This window comes from Schistocerca serialis, chromosome 4 (assembly GCF_023864345.2).
Source record: "Schistocerca serialis cubense isolate TAMUIC-IGC-003099 chromosome 4, iqSchSeri2.2, whole genome shotgun sequence".
NCBI classification, from domain to species: Eukaryota; Metazoa; Arthropoda; class Insecta; order Orthoptera; family Acrididae; genus Schistocerca; species Schistocerca serialis.
The window spans coordinates 68,823,887-68,841,639 of record NC_064641.1 but is presented as its reverse complement, the minus strand read 5'-3'; the positions used below and the strand labels follow the sequence as shown (position 1 = coordinate 68,841,639).

Genomic DNA, 17,753 nt, shown 5'->3' with positions numbered 1-17,753 from the left:
AGCATACTAGTAATGTAAAGTGAAAAATTTTTGTAGCAAAAATTAAGTTAAAAAAAAACAGATTATCTCTCAATAAATAGTTTTACATGTGAAAATTGGTGCAATTCTTTACCCTTCCTAGTATGCAGAGTTTTAACTTGAACGCAATTATCATGCGGTATACGTCGCTAAGGAATACTAAAATTTTTCTCAAGGTTAGCGTCTATGTTACTTTTCTCTGAGCCAGCCGGCGCACGTGGCTGCCTGCGGTGCGAGTCATTGTCTGCTAACTCTTTGTTGGTGTACGTCGTTATTGGGATTAGGAGACCTAACTTCTACAAATTCACCTTGACGAGAAGGCCCTGCCCTGTTTGAAGCTCGCCAGTTCTGATGGAATTCGGGTCTGTCGTTTTGTCGGTAATTTACATAGTTTCTTGTTTGTCGGTCATGTGGTGGAGAATTTCACCCGGAATCGTAACTGCGTGGTGGACCATTGCGTCTGAAGTTATTCTGTCTCCCTTGATAATAATTGTTTTGGTTTCCATATTGTCTGTTTCTATGGTTATCTCTGTCATATTCATAATTACGGAAGTGTGATCTTTCTCTGTAACTATTATCACTCTGCCAGTGGTTGTCATATGGGTGGTGTCTGTTTTGGTCACGATTTGCGTTGTAAGAATAGACTTGTCGTGTCAAGTTATTGTTTCTGTTCGCCACGGAATTGTGATGGATGTGACCTGTAGTGATTGTTTTCCTGTTTTCACATCCTGCGACTGTCTGTGTCAATTTCTAATTCTTGTAAGAGTCCCTGAAAAGCTTCAATGTCGTCTTTGCAACGCGCTGCCAAAATAATATTTCTTAAATGTTCAGGCAATTTCATTAAGCAAATGCGGATGAGTTCTGAATGGCTGTATGGGTTTGAAAGATATTGATTCTTATGCAACATGTCTTCAAAATATTTGACAAGACTGGAAAATTCAGATTGTTCAAAGTGTTTCATCATCATGATGCTATGTTTTACTCGGTCTTGTGTAGCTTGAGACCAATATGCTGAGAGGAAGGCATGGTAAAATTCTCCTCCACTGTGGCAATCGTGAATGACCGATCGCATTCTTACAGATGGTTCATTCTCTAAGTAGCCACACATAAATTCTAATCTGTGCTCTAATGACCAGTTGGGAGGAAAACAATGAGAGAATTGATGGAGCCATGCTTGTGGATGAATGTCGTTGCCAGAATTCTTAAATGTTTTGAATTTACGTGTAGTAATGAACAGCTTATAGTCAAAATCATCATGTCGGCGAGTCGCATGTCGATCATTGTTACGTCGTTTCGGCGGTTTCATCTCAAAATTCGGTGTACCTTGCCAATTGCTTTCATAATTTCCGAAGTGCCCTGAGTTATTATTTTGTGGCTGTTCCGTATTTCTATGTCCCTCTTCCCGTATTGGAGCGCGAGTGGCCTCTGAAATACGTAATTCTTGTATTACCTGTGTCAGCTGATCTTGTATTTCCCGGATTTTTCTTTGGTGTTGCGTATTAATTTGATTCTGATTTTGTTTGAATTTCCTAATTTGTTTGCACTCTTCTGTGTCATTAAAGACTACCGGTTTTGTGTCATTCAGATTATCATCTACCTTCGTAGATATATTATTTAGCTGATCCGAAAGTTTAACTACTTTCTCTGATAATGAACTAATTTCCTCCATGTGTCTTTCCACTGTGTCCTTTAAGTTTTCCTGAGTTTTTGCAAGTTGCGTAACCGAATCGGTAGATGCAACTGAATCAATTTTAGCTTGCAAGGTCTCATGATTTTCATGAACAATAGTTTGCAGTTCTTTTATGGCTGCTTCGTGATTCTGTTATGCATTTTCATGCCGCGAAAAAATAGGTTGAAAATGCTCACAAATTTGTGTTTTTACGTCATTACAGACTTTTTGACATTTCGATTCTATTTTATGTAACTCAGTAGTTAAATCTTCATGTGTTTGTTCAAGCATGGTGTGAAGATTTTGTTCCATTGCGTCTAACTGTTGCTGTGTTTGTCTCTGGTGTTGTTCCATTGTGTCTAACTTTTGAAGATTTTCTTCCATTGTGTCTAACTTTTGAAGATTTTGTTCCATTGTGTCTAACTTTTGAAGCTTTCGCTGTGTTTGTCCCATTTGTTGTATTAATTGTAATAACAATGCACTGGTGTCTGAAACAGGTTCCTCAGTGCTTTTCGGCAGTGAATTTGCACCGGCAACATTCACATTTTGACAAGCAGAAAATGTGTCTTGACTTATTTGAGAAAACGGTGAGGACCCAAAACCTGAATCTACAGTATTTGCGAGATTGTGTCCTGTCCTTTCGGATTCCTGAGGCAAGCTGTTGCTGACCGATCAATCGATAATGCTTCCCTGTTCACTAATTGTTTCACTGCCTACACCATTATTTGCAGCCCGCTCCATTTCCCTATGCACAATTACCAAATTACTACTTTGAACATTAGGTAATTCATTACACGGTGGCGCTAACACACTGCTTTCGTCTTCACTGTCATTTCTCAGTTTACTTTGGAGCCTAGTATTACTTTTTCACACGCCATTATTGTCACAATATTTCACACGATAACACAGAAAAGCACAATTTGAAGAGCAAAAATAAGGGAACACATTAACGTAGCACTGAAAATAATATCTCGTTAATTGCAAGCGCAGCTGCGAAATACTTGGTGCAAATCTACATGCATGCCACAACTGTTTTACTGTACAAGAATGAAAAACTACACTACAAAGGAAATTCTCTCTACAATTACGCGCTAGCAATAAACAAAACCTACACTAATTACACAAACTACAAGAAAAAATCAGAAGATTCCAGTGAGGTATCTTCGGCTGAGGGTCGACATATGAAACGTCCCCTTTGAACAATTATACATGACTGTGCTTAAACTGACACCCAATATTTTTAGCGTAACGGAATCTGACTTTCAATCATCCCTACAAAAGAATGGCCCTGACTAACATTAATCTATACCTTTCACAAATCACTTACCTCACAAAAATCTTCGTTACTCGAACTACTGCAGTACAGCGAGCGCCACTACTGCCAGCTAAATAAAAGATTCAAACTACGGAAGGCACTAACTACTGATAGGCATAGTTAGCAAATGAAAGATTTTAATAGAGAACAAACAATGTATTTACCTTAATATCATCAAAAGTCATAATATATATAGCAGTTCATGACATCCAGTCTAACAAATTTCAAAACTCCGCCATTTCTTTCCCCACATCCACCACTGTTGGCGGCTCACCTCCAACTGCGCAACGCTACGCGCTGTTAACAGCCAACTGCCCAACTCTACAATGGCAGACAACAATGCAAACTAGCCACAGACTGCACACAGCACAGCCAGTCATTTTTCATACAGAGCGGTACGTGGCGTTACCAATAAGAAAACCTAAACAGCCTACTTACAATTCAGCTAGGCATCCACTCATAAAGAATTCATGCGGTGTGTACTGCAGTGTCTCACACTTTTCAGAAGAGTAAGTTTGCTCTAAAGGTGCATGATTTGTATACGCAGACTAGGACTCAAGCAAAAGCGAGTTACTTGGACAAGCTAAAGGCCAAAAGCAGCGCTCATACCGTAGTTGTTGTTCTTTTACGCTCATTTTCCCACTCATGCTCGCTGTGACGCAATATTTCCTGCTACCCTTGCAAGATTAAACATGCAGGAAAGAACCGTATGGGGCAGAGCAATTCCAACTTCTCGCAAGATAATACATAACTTCCAGGCCAATTTATTATCCACATTAACAATCGACATAATTGTATAGGAATGCATTAAGGCATTGATGGTAACTGATTTTGATACAACTCTCTTGCACTTTCCCAGGGTTCCTCTCATATGTATTTCCCCTTCAGATTCCGAACGATCAGAGTTGAAAACGAATTCCTTACTGAGTGATGGGATAAGTTCTTTTCATCTCATCTGCAAATTTTCTGGCCGATTTCACAGTTTGCTGTTCATCGTCAATTTTAAGCTTTGTTTGTCATTTTTTATGTTACGTCTTCCAATTCTGAAGTAATCACGGTTTTCCCATTGCCATGTTTCACTGCAATACAATTCATTGCTCCAAACGTATCTTGTCAGAAATTTCTTCCTTAAATGAAGTGGTGCTATTAGACTTCTCGTGGCCAACAATGTCCTATTTGGCAGTCTATATTTATGTCCTCCTTGTTCCGTCTGTCATGAGTTATTTTGATGCCTAGGTAGCAGAGATCCTTAACTTCTTCTACTTCGTGATCACCGATCCTGATGTTAAGTTTCTCGATATTCTCATTTCTGATACTTCTCAATACTTTTGTCATCCTTCGATTTGTTCTCTGTCCGTATTCTGTACTCATTAGACCACTCATTCCATTCAGCATATCCTGTAATTATTCTTCTTCACTGAAAATAGCAACGTTATCAACAAATCTTATCATTGATATCCTTTCATCTTTAATTTTAATTTCACTGTTGAACCTTTATTTTATTTGCATCGTTGCTTTTTTTATGTATAGAGCGAACAGCAGGGGTGAAAGACTACGTCCCTGTCTTACACCGTTTTTAATCTGCGCACTTCGTTATTGGTCTTTCACTCTTATCTTCTTCTCTTGGTTCTTGTGCTTATACTCTTCTACCTGTCTTTCCTTATAGCTTACTCATACTTTTTCAGAATTTCTAATAACTTGCACCATTTGGTATTGCCGAACACTTTTTCCAGGTCAAAAAATTCTATGAACGTGTCTTGATTTTTCTTCAGTCTTGCTCTCATTATTTATTAAGCGCACCTTTGGCGCCTTTAACTTTCCTAAAGCCAAAGTGATCGTCATCTAACACATCCTCATTTTTCTTTTCCATTCTTCTGTGTATTATTCTTGTCAGCAACTCAGCTACATGAACTGTTAAGCTGATAGTGCGATAATTCTCGCATTGTTTGCTCTTGCAATCTTCGGAATTGTGCGTATGATGCTTTTCCGAAAGTCAAATGGTACATTGCCAGACTCATATATTCTACACACCAACGTGAACAGTCGTTTTGTTGCCACTTCGCGCAATGATTTTAGAAGTTCTTATGGACTGTTATCGAAATCTTTTGCCTCAATTGATCTTAAGTGATCCAAAGCTCTCTTAAATTCTGATTGTAATAGTAGATCCCCTATCGCTTCTATATCGACTCCTGTTTCTACTTCTAAAGCGTTGTCAGACAAGTTTTCTCGCTCATAGAGGCTTTCAATGTACTCTTTCCTACTACCAGCTCTCTCCTCTGCATTTAAGAGTGGAATTCACATGGCACTCTTAATGTTACAACCCTTCCCGTTTTAACTTTTCTATATGCCGAGTGTGTCCTCCCGAAAATCATTTCTTTTTCAATTTCTTCACATTTTTCATGGAGCCGTTTCCCCTTAGCTTCCGCGTACTTTCTGTTCATTTGATTCCTAAGTGAGTTGTATTTCTGTATTCCTGGATTGCCTTGAACATTTTCGTACTCTTTCATCGATCAACTGAAGTATTTCTTCTCTTATCCATGATTTCTTCGCATTTACCTTCTTGGTACCAATGCTTGTCCATCCAAAATTTGTGATTTTCCTTTCAGAGATGTCCATTCTTCCTCAACTGAAAACCTTACTGAGCTATTTCTTACTGCAGTGTCTATAGCCTCAGAGAACATCTCTTCATTCCTTAGTACTTTCATATCCCACTTCTTTGAGCACTGATTCTTCCCGACTAGTCTCTTAAACTTCAGCATACTCTGCACTACACGTAAATTATGATCTGTGTCAATGTCTGCTCCTGGGTACGCCTTACATTCGAGTATCTGATTTCGGAATCTCTGCCTGACCATGATGTAATCTAACAGAAATCTTATGGTGTCTCCCTGTCATTTCCCAGTATACCTCTTCCTCTTGTGCTTCGTGAACAGAGTAGTCGCTCATACTAACTGATGTTTATTGCATTACTCAATTAGTCTTACTCCTCTCTCATTCCTACTTTTTTTTTGAGTCATAAGTCTTCTGACTGGCTTGATGCAGCTCTTCACGAATTCCTCTCCTGTGCCAACCTCTTCATCTCAGAGTACTACTTGCAACCTACGTCCCCAATTATTGTTGAATGTATTCCAGTCTCTGTCTTCCTCTACACTTTTTGCCCTCTACAGCTCCCACCAGTTTTATGGAAGTCATTCCCTGATGTCTTAACAGACGTCTTATCGTCCTGTCGCTTCCCCTCGCCACTGTTTTCACATATTCCTTTTCTCTCCGATTCTGCATTGAATCTCCTCATTCCTTACCTTATCAGTCACCTATTTTCAACATTCGTCTGTAGCATCACATTTCTAATGCTTCGATTCTCCAATGCCAAGCCCAGTTGTCCCGCAATCCTTTCTTCTACTCCTTCCCTACAACTGCATTGCAGTCCCCCACGCCTATTAGATTTTCATCTCCATTTACGTACTGAATTACCCGTTCAATATCCTCGTAAACTGATTATCCAGAACATTATGACCATCTACCCAACAACCGGATGTCCACCTTTTCCACGGATAACAGCGGCGACGCGTCGTCGCATAGAAACAACCAAGCCTTAGTAGGTTGCTGCAGGGAATTGTCGCCACATCTGCACACACTAGTCACACTAATTCCCGCAAATTCTGGAGAGGTTGGGGATGAGCTCTAACGCCACGTTCAACACATCCGAGATTTGTTTGATCGGTTTCAGATCTGGCGAGTTGGGGGACTAGCAAATTAACTGAAACCCGCCACTATATCCTCTAACAACACCATGACACTCCTGCCCTTGTGACATGACGGATTATCTAGCTGAAACATGTCACTGTCATTGGGAAACATGATCGTCATGTACAACACTTCTTGGCCGTCATGGTGCCTTGCACGAGCAACACTGGGACCATGGATGCCTCCAGAGCATAATGGAGCCGCCACCAGTTAGTCTCAGTCCTGCAATACAGGTGTCATGGAGCTGTTCCCCTGGAAGACAAAGGGTTCGCGTCCTCCCGTGGGCATGATGAAGAAAGTCTCTGGATCATCAGACCATGCAACGCTCTGCCAATGGGCCAACGCCCAGTGCCGATGGTCACGTGGCCATTTCAGTCGTAACTGTCGATATCATGGTGTCAGCTTTGGCATGTGGATGGGTCATCAGCTGAGGAGGCCCATCGTTTGATGTGATCGGTGCACTGCATGTACAGACACACTTTACTCCGCCCAGCATTAAAGTCTTTTAGCAGTCTGCCCAGGCTACGACGTCTGATATCTTAATGATATGTGATCGCCCAACCCCTCACGTCTGGACATGATTTCAGTTTGGTTTCGCCATGTGTTGAAGACACTAACAACAGCACTCTGCGAACACCCAACAAGTCGCTCAATTTCCGAAATTGTCGTACCGAGACTCCACGCCCTTACAGTCTGCCATTGGCCAAACTCACATGGCGCGTCTTCCCCATTGTGCACACGGACAGTACACTCACTGACGCTACATGCGTCGTGCATGTGTCTGACTAGCAGTCATTCATCGCCAGGTGACGCTGCCGCCGCCTGGACGTATTTATATCGATAGTAGGTCGGTGGTAGTAATGTTCTGGCTGCTCAGTGTGTGCTTTCTCTCTCTCTTTATTTTCCACTTGCGACATCGGCATGTATACCTGAACTATCGTCGTCGGTATTGGTTTGCTGTCGATTCTGATGAGAACACACCATCACTCAACTGTTCACATTAACTCACCCTCTGCCGTACCTTCCTGTTCATAACGAATCCTACTCCCATTATACAATCTCCTGCTGCTGTTATTTTACCCTATACTCACCTGACTGGAAATCTTTCTTTCCATTTCACTTCACTGATCCCCACAATATCGAGGTTGAGCCTTATGCACTACACGGTCATATTGCTGCGTACTTATTCGAAATCTGTTCATAACGGTTCATGATCTCCCATGTACGTAATTATGTTTACCACTCTCTCGTAGGACAACGATTAGCCTGTACTACTTTCCACTGGGAATGGGATTTGTGGCTCCGTGTCCGACAAGGATGATGAACTACGTGGCTTGACACCTTTCAGTATCACTTTCACTTGTTAAGTGGAGATCGCCATCGTTGTACTTCTCATATACCTCGCGGAATGGCCGCGCGGTTTAGGGCGCCATGTCACGAATTGCGCGGCCCCTCCCACCGGAGGTTCGAGTCCTCCCTCGAGCATGGGTGTGTGTATTGTTCTTAGCATATGTTAGTTTAAGTAGTGTGTAAGTCTAGGGACCTATGACCTCTGCAGTTTAGTCCATTAGGAATTCATACAGATTTGAAAATTTGAACTCCTTAAGTACACTGTCCGCACTTGCGAGCGTATACGGCACCACATTGCACTGACTCATGTTATCGAAGCGTTAAAATTTCATTCGCAACGTCTTTCTTACTCTGCGGAATTCCTTGGGTTGCTTTGTGACGAAATCAAATAATGAAATGGCGACTTCGTTTATCTTTGCCATTGCTCTGCATTGTATCAACACCAGTAGCACTGCCTGTTGTTACTCGTAGAATAAACAGTTCAGCTACGCTCCGTAGCCTCATGCTATGCTCACCACTGACTACCTCAAGTCAAGGCGCCTAGTGCGATTACCAACAAATATTATCGTTGCATGGTAGACAATATGTAAGGCGTCGAATACCGTAAACATCGTTGGCGTTTTGCAACCTCGCACTCAAGAGGTTTCTTGTAAGAATCGTCATTATGCTTCAGAAAGAGGATTAAAGTACAGAAAGGAACTATGTTGGTGTAACAGTAAATATAAACAAACATTTTGACGTGAGAAACTTTCAAAGTTGCTGAATTTATTTTCGTAGTTATACGAATACCTTTTGTTTCCTTTATATTTCTAAGAATTTAGCAGCCATAAAATATATATTTTCTCTTCATTTTGTTATTACCCCAAAAAAAGAAATTGTACTACTTACTAATATGACGTACTGAAATTTCTAGATTATTCTGGAAGCAATACTGTTTTACATACACATCGAAACGTGCCCCAAAACACGCACTTCTCATTATCTCTCAGTGTTGTGTCAGTCAGGCTATGACCTCTAAGAACTTTTACTGCACATGTAGAATGTATTTTGTTTTGTATCTTCTGTGAGGAAAAACTGTATCTTTTATTTTTGTGAACAAGTCCTCCTATAATCGCACCGTGTGATAAGAATTCGTAGAAATAAAAAGGTCAAAGTTAAAGCACAATAAAATGCTTTAGTTGTTAAGATGAACTGTCTCGATGAATTTTAATATGGTGGTGTTTGTTACCTGTAATTTTCTCCTAGACTCTGACGCCATATGGAGATAAATACTAACATAAAATCTTCTCTTAGAACAGTAATCAGTAAATGGAGTATTAGCGACACTCACGAGAAGTGCATGCATGAAGTTTTAGAAGTCTATCCAAGAGGGGGCAGTTTAACTTGCAAAGCTGTGAGTTTTATGAAGAACATTTAGAAAGGACTTTCTGAATTGAGGTAAATTAATTATTCGTATGGTCGTAACCAGTAGAACCTATAATTTCAGACACAAACGATGCAGAACTGTGTCTGCCATGAGAGATGGCTCAGTAGGTATGGCAAATTATTGTCTGCGCTGCCAGTGCTATTGACAAGATTGATGTTGTCCTTACGTGTATGTGATGATACCCAAGCCGCTCATGCTTTCCTCTATATATCCAGGTACAGCCATATGATCCATCTTGTTGGTATCATAATATGTAAGGGGCACGCCCAGCAGCTGCTCCATAGCTTCCACAGAAGGAGGTCCCATGTAGCTCGCGAAACCGTTCTGGTCGCTTCCGGAGGTCACTTGCCAGACGACAGAGCTGACGTCCCCAGACGACACCCTACCAACCATGTCGTGCACTACCCAGGACAGCTGGTAGGCGCTGATCGGGGGCGTCTGTTCGAAGTAGTAGCCACGGAAACCCTCAGCGTCCAATCTGCAAATGACAAGTGCTCCACGTCACATTTTGTGAGATTCTGGAAGTACATATATTTAAAATGCTACACCATTACTATGCAGCTGACAGAACGTTGTGTACATCTACATCTATACTCTCATAAGCATTGCGATGTGCGTGGCCAATATTCGAACCACTTTGAAATCTTATCAAGTGTATCATCTGTAAAAAGTATTAGGTAACTGTTGTCTGCAAGCTCATTAATGAGCAACATGACGGCTCCGGTCCCAACATATTTCCAGGGGCCACGCCTGCAGTTAAATCTACATCCAAGATTACACGCTGTGACCATTCTAAAAAGGAATCATAATTTTTCACAAATTTAGGTTGATGCAGCATACGATAGTATTTTTGTTAATAATTGTTAATATACCACTGATTGTGAGACGAATGATTTTTGTAAGTCAAGAAATATTGCTTCAACATGACTGCCTTGAACCTTGAATTCTGAATGTCACGTATGAAAAGCTCCAGTTGATTTTCGCAAGAGCAATGTTTTCGGAATCCATTCCGGCTGTCAAGCACTAGGTCACCCTGTTCGAGATATTAAACGCATTGAATGAGAGAAAGATCTTCGAATGCCTGTACTTGCTTTGATTCCTTCAGTGGACCTTACGACAGCAAAATATTTATCAGTTTCTCCCTTCCTTTGCATGCACACATTTTATTTAAATGTCGGCCAACACTATCCACGAAACTGCTGTCGTGGAAAGTGAAATACACTCCTGGAAATTGAAATAAGAACACCGTGAATTCATTGTCCCAGGAAGGGGAAACTTTATTGACACATCCCTGGGGTCAGATACATCACATGATCACACTGACAGAACCACAGGCACATAGATACAGGCAACAGAGCATGCACAATGTCGGCACTAGTACAGTGTATATCCACCTTTCGCAGCAATGCAGGCTGCTATTCTCCCATGGAGACGATCGTAGAGATGCTGGATGTAGTCCTGTGGAACGGCTTGCCATGCCATTTCCACCTGGCGCCTCAGTTGGACCAGCGTTCGTGCTGAACGTGCAGACCGCGTGAGACGACGCTTCACCCAGTCCCAAACATGCTCAATGGGGGACAGATCCGGAGATCTTGCTGGCCAGGGTAGTTGACTTACACCTCCTAGAGCACGTTGGGTGGCACGGGATACATGCGGACGTGCATTGTCCTGTTGGAACAGCAAGTTCCCTTGCCGGTCTAGGAATGGTAGAACGATGGGTTCGATGACGGTTTGGATGTACTGTGCACTATTCAGTGTCCCCTCGACGATCACCAGTGGTGTACAGCCAGTGTAGGAGATCGCTCCCCACACCATGATGCCGGGTGTTGGCCCTGTGTGCCTCGGTCGTATGCAGTCCTAATTGTGGCGCTCACCTGCACGGCGCCAAACACGCATATGACCATCATTGGCACCAAGGCAGAAGCGACTCTCATCGCTGAAGACGACACGTCTCCATTCGTCCCTCCATTCACGCCTGTCGCGACACCACTGGAGGCGGGCTGCACGATGTTGGGGCGTGAGCGGAAGACGGCCTAACGGTGTGCGGGACCGTAGCCCAGCTTCATGGAGACGGTTGCGAATGGTCCTCACCGATACCCCAGGAGCAACACTGTCCCTAATTTGCTGGGAAGTGGCGGTGCGGTCCCCTACGGCACTGCGTAGGATCCTACGTTCTTGGCGTGCATCCGTGCGTCGCTGCGGTCCGGTCCCAGGTCGACGGGCACGTGCACCTTCCGCCGACCACTGGCGACAACATCGATGTACTGTGGAGACCTCACGCCCCACGTGTTGAGCAATTCGGCGGTACATCCACCCGGCCTCCCGCATGCCCACTATACGCCCTCGCTCAAAGTCCGTCAACTGCACATACGGTTCACGTCCACGCTGTCGCGGTATGCTTCCAGTGTTAAAGACTGCGATGGAGCTCCGTATGCCACGGCAAACTGGCTGACACTGACGGCGGCGGTGCACAAATGCTGCGCAGCTAGCGCCATTCGACGGCCAACACCGCGGTTCCTGGTGTGTCCGCTGTGCCGTGCGTGTGATCATTGCTTGTACAGCCCTCTCGCAGTGTCCGGAGCAAGTATGGTGGGTCTGACACACCGGTGTCAATGTGTTCTTTTTTCCATTTCCAGGAGTGTATTTGCATTGGTGCTTCTTGCTGACCGTATACTATTACGTCAGACTCAAACTACATAGCGCACATGGATTGTGGGAAGCAATCACTTTTGCTTACTCATCATCGTAACTGGCCCGTGCATTGGACTCGTAACCTGGTACGTCTTGGGCCGCAGTCGCATGTTGAGTTGATAGCGCTCCTTCAATGCTGGTTCGTCGTAGCACGGCAGTGCTCGCCGCGTGTAGTTCGGCATGAACTGCGTCGCATATACGGCCCTGTGGACAGTTACGTTGTAGCTGAGGCGCTGCGTATATATTTTACTCATGTCATCGTACAGTGGAACCAATTTACCAACAACATAAGGGGGGTGGGCATCACGATCATACAAACAGAGGAATTCACAGCAGACGGCCTTTCACTTAACTGTATCACCAGATGTAAGTTTGCTTGAAACAAGCTGAGTAACGCCTGCAGAAGACGTATATCAACAGCTACAAAAGATGAACAAAATGAAAGTTAGTCTCTAAGAGGCACGCCTACAGCAAATGTGTGGAACTATAAGAGAAATGAATCAGAAAATCTGAAAAGAAAACTCTGACATACGATTTACAACGAACTCTGCAACGTACGAGTGGAGATCAAGTACTGGGAACGCAATCAACTGTCTAGCATCTATAGGAGCTGTCCTATGACCAAACCTTATAGCTGAATTTTCGACAAGCACCACTCATATTTCATTGGAAGGAGATTCCAATCAGAAGCTGCCACGATCATGACAAAACGACACAGAAATTCGATTGAGAAAGTATCTGATAATGTGCTCTGTCGGGATAGATAACTATTCTCTGCAATGTATCGTTTTTAATCTCGCCATTGGTACTCTACTCTATGTCACCTTCTTCCCTGATAAAGTTGTGTTACTGCCCATAAATGCGACAGTGAAGAGTGAGAAATGAAGGACAACATTACACGTCGCAATCATACCGAATAACAAACTCGTCCTGTTACACGTCATACTGAAAAGCACAAAGCGCAAACTTCCTACTGATGAATAAACACCGAGAAGAAATTCCTGCTTTTTAAAAATGCCTGAAGCATTTTGTGAGTTTTTTCTGGTGGGGAGATTTCACTGTTCTTCATTGATTTATGTATTACAAGCTCCAAGTAATGATAATAATGTATTGCTATATTTGAACATAACACGATTTCATAAGGAAGTGCTGGGGATATAGCCAAAGGAACGTATCACTTTATGTTCGAGTTAGGATGTGTAACATCCGTAATGTCTGAGGACAGATTGAAGGCGAGATATTTTCGTACACTGTGGACAAGACAATGAAGTGTTGATTGAACTGATAACACATGTCTCCGGATAGTACGACTGCATCTCCCCTTGCAATTCTCCCTCCCCCCTCCCCCCCCCCCACTCTCCACCTGTAGTTGCCAGTAAGACAACATGCACAATATCAACCCAACCTATCGCTACTATGCTTCAAATGATATGGTAGTCTCAATAATTATTATTAGTTGAAGCATGCTAATAATGAGTAACAAATAATAGTCAACTCCTTAGAAAAGAAAGTAGATTAACATATTTAGCTAAGAGCAAAACAGAAACATGTTTGAAGGAATTGGTTGGAACAAATACAACTAGAAAACTTTTGTACAAGAATTGTACATGGCTATGAAAGCTTTACCAACTGGCCTTGACATATGTTGTGAGAGGAGTAAACATCTTTGAAAAGTGTGCACTAGAACCACCATATCACTTTACATGTAGCTGAAATTAGTAAGGATGCAGTATATATGAGAATACATGTAAGGTTTTATTAGTGACCACTGATTTCTACGAGTTGTCACCAGCTCGCACGCTGCTACTCAACTAAAATAACGGCAATCGTTGATATAGCTGCTAGTACCCTCTCTGCCTGACTATCCTATGGCCTCCAAGTTAGACAAGTCTCCAATTATTGCTCGTCTACAGCAACCAAATGTGTACACATCGAACAAGTATCTAAACATGCATTTGGGTAGTGTTAGAAAATAGATTGCATGAGGATATTTTGTAGCTGGCAAGTAGCGTTACAGGTTATTGCGGTTTCTAAGGATCAAGAGCAGTGTCTCGCAATGTGTGTCTGTTGGTGACAGCACTGTGACCTGTACGATACTCACGCTTGCCCGTCTCGCCCCTGATAGTCATAGCGAGAGAAGCCGGACTCCCTGTCGCCGATGTTGGCACTGAAGACGATGTCCAGCACCAAAAGGCTGTCCTCTGCCACCTGCAACATGGAGACGTGAATGAGCCACGAAGCAGCACCATGGTACGCTTTGTTAGTACTGAGAACAGATGTTAGTTCAAATGGAAAATTGTGGGAGAAAGAATTTGATTACATCTAACTACACAAATCACTTCCACTAGCTGGTCTGTTCTCTCAGTGTACGACTCGAATGTTTTTATTCCCTTCATTTAGTAACGAAGTTTAGTAGCGAAGTAACTCAACCATTAGAGATTAGAAACTCGCTTTAAACTCGTCAGCGTATCCTGTGAAGTCATCTCGGAACTCGCTGTCCCCGTGTGTCCGTAGACCAGACTCGTGAACCGTTTCCACAGCCCACACATCATCTGAGTCTGCTGCTGGGCACAAGTTCACTCGATTCGCTTACAAAGGACAGTAAGTACACGAGATCGCAGGTATAACGGCGGACTCGCGCCATTCCCGCTACATACTAAACTGTTTTGAAATAAATTTCCACCATTGAACTGTAAATTACTATTCATTTATTTCATACAGTCATGATTTCGGCTTTGAAAGCATTCTCAAGAGCAAGTTGAAATGTCACAAAACGTCCGTCTTGCCTTAAATGGCAAAACCAACCATTGGGCATGACGTTTGGTATATACCAGTATAATGACCGTTCGGTGAGCAGTAAATATAGTTCTGTTTATACAAACATTAATATATATAAAACTTTTTCGAAGACTGCTGCAAATTTAGTATTTAATACCTATTCCGAAATTGTCTAACGATTACATTGGCAGATGAAGACTTTCCAGGTGTTAACGAGTCTTAAACGACAGTATCAGAAAACATGACATGAGGATTACGTGCAGTCACAGAATGATCATTGATTATTAAAATAAATTATAGAAATGAATTATAAGCCTCATAACTCGTCGTTTGCCCACAAACGCAAGTTGCCACGAGCAAATGAATACAGGAACAGCTTGCTTTTTTGTCACAGGGCTATAAGAGTGACTTTACTGTGCGCCCAGTTTCCGTTTGTCACAGCGCAATTGTTTTCTCATGGTGGAGGTGGAATAAAGAATAGAACCATTTTGTTTGCATTGGACGAAATTTGTATGCTTTTCATCTGAACTTATTCCAGATATCACTCCTCCTCTAGTGGAACGCATCTGCAACGGTGTCTTTTGCAACAGGTAATTTTCGTCGCACCCCCTCTAGTCTTATAGAACACAGCTTCGTTAATGGCTATCTGACCCCAGAATTCGGTCATTTCGCCTTGTCACTGCTACATTACAGCAGTAAGATTGTGTACTCATCTTCTGTGCTAACAACAAGTCACAACTAGCCTTACGGTCCAGCATGTTTGAGTAAGAGAGAACGTGTCGACGAGTACGAAGCGACCGCAGCGCCACAGCTCTGGCTCGTCATGTTCGATTAACTGCAGCGAGAAAGGTGGAACCCGTTACCCCTGATCTAGCATCAATTACTTGATTTGTGGGGTATGCAACCCGTAACATTATAATCGAACCGCCACTATTTTGTCTCTAACCAGCTCTCTCTTCATCCTCCATTACCTTTTAACCAAAGTATATACTTTTTAAAATATGTGTCAGAAACAAATGAACATTGTAAAACTGTCTGTTCGACAGGTATTTGTAGATTTGCAACTGGAATTTTAATAATATCTGATAAACTACACTACTGGCCATTAAAATTGCTACACCACGAAAATGACGTGCTACAGACTCGAAATTTAACCGGCAGGAAGAAGATGCTGTGATATGCAAATGATTAGCTTTTCAGAGCATTCACACAAGGTTGGCACCGGTGGCGACACCTGAAACGTGCTGACATGAGGAAAGTTTCCAACCGATTTCAGATGTGTTACGACCCGTGGCTCTACCCCTCATTCGATCCCTGCTAAATCCAACATTTCAGCAGGATAATGCACGACCGCATGTTGCAGGTCCTGTATGGGCCTTTCTGGATACAGAAGATGTTCCACTGCTGCCCTGGCCAGCACACTCTCCAGATCTCTCACCAGTTGAAAACGTCTGGTCAATGGTGGCCTAGCAACTGGCTCGTCACAATACGCCAGTCACTACTCTTGATGAACTATGGTATCGTGTTGAAGCTGCATGGACAGTTGTACCTGTACACGCCATCCAAGTTCAGTTTGACTCAATGCCCAGGGATATCAAGGCCGTTACTACGGCCAGAGGTGGTTGTTCTGAGTATTGATTTCACAGGATCTATGCAACCAAATTGCATGAAAATGTAATCACTTGTCAGTTCTAGTATAATATATTTGTCCAATGAATACCCGTTTATCATCTGCATTTCTTCTTGTTGGAGCAGTTTTAATGGCCAATAGTGTACGTAATATGAGCTAGTGGTATTAAAAATTTGTGAGAGCAAAGAGTAAAATGCAGAAACAGCTAATTCGGAGAGTCAACGTACACACTTTATGAAACTCAATTAAATGTACCTTTTCAGTGAATATTTCCCTGAAGGTAAACGGAAGAAATAGAATATATACTGTTGTCTTTCTTATTATTTTGAGCTAAAAGTCTAGAATATTTTTTAATTGAAACCGGAGAAAAATTTGTGTTTCTTAATATAAGTTCCTCAATGTCCACATTTGTTTACACTATTAAATGATGATACATACTACCTTCTTGTGTGATGGTCTCACTTCTTTCATTGCAGTTCAGATATGCGGCTACCAAGAATTTATTCTGGTGTAGAATGTGGATGAACTCTGCTGTAGAAATTTTATGATCTCTCACCTGCTCTTATAGGGACACCACCAAGAAGTCCCGGCCGTCTTGAGGCTGCTCGTAGCTGGAGGCGATGACGTCGCCGCCTTGGAACCGAAGAGTGAGGGAGGAGATGCTGCCTGCGGCGTGCAGCACCAGCTGCGCCATGTCACGCACCACCTGCGCTGTCACGCTCGTCTGGCCCTGGAGGGTGAGGCTCTGCTGCTTGTCAGGGCAGCCAACACAACAGTCGTTAAAGCAGTGAGTGACAAACACAGGGAAACAGACGTCATCTGCTGTTGGGTGCATGGCAAAGAGCTAACTTCTCTTATCACTTTCATCACTTGCTCTCATTTCTTCATCAATTCGGACTTGCTCTAACTTTCCTTTCCTGGTATTTTCACCATATCTCTTATTTTTCTCTGCCCTCCTCTCGTCGCTAAACAATCTCTTCATATTTTAATTTTATGTATATCAAACCTGAGGACTTGACATAATGATGAAGCAGTTTTTAGAATTTCGTGTTTATACTTCGTGCAGTATTGATCGTCAAGTATGGCATTGCTGGTGCATTTCTGGCGGCTGTTCAGTGCTGTACTATTCTTC

The 17,753-nt window shown here is 42.6% G+C and overlaps 1 protein-coding gene across 1 annotated transcript in view; it reads right to left on the bottom strand.

Moving 5' to 3' along the window:
* Window positions 1–17,456, bottom strand: part of LOC126474238 (aminopeptidase N-like) — a 38,460-nt gene extending 21,004 nt beyond the window's left edge. The window contains exons 1-4 of the mRNA XM_050101702.1: window positions 17,199–17,456; window positions 14,315–14,421; window positions 12,250–12,417; window positions 9,689–10,000 (exon numbers count right to left, since the gene is read on the bottom strand). Coding sequence (XP_049957659.1) covers window positions 9,689–10,000; window positions 12,250–12,417; window positions 14,315–14,421; window positions 17,199–17,456 — 845 coding nt within the window. The remainder of the gene's footprint in view (window positions 1–9,688; window positions 10,001–12,249; window positions 12,418–14,314; window positions 14,422–17,198) is intronic.
* Window positions 17,457–17,753: the final 297 nt, after the last annotated feature.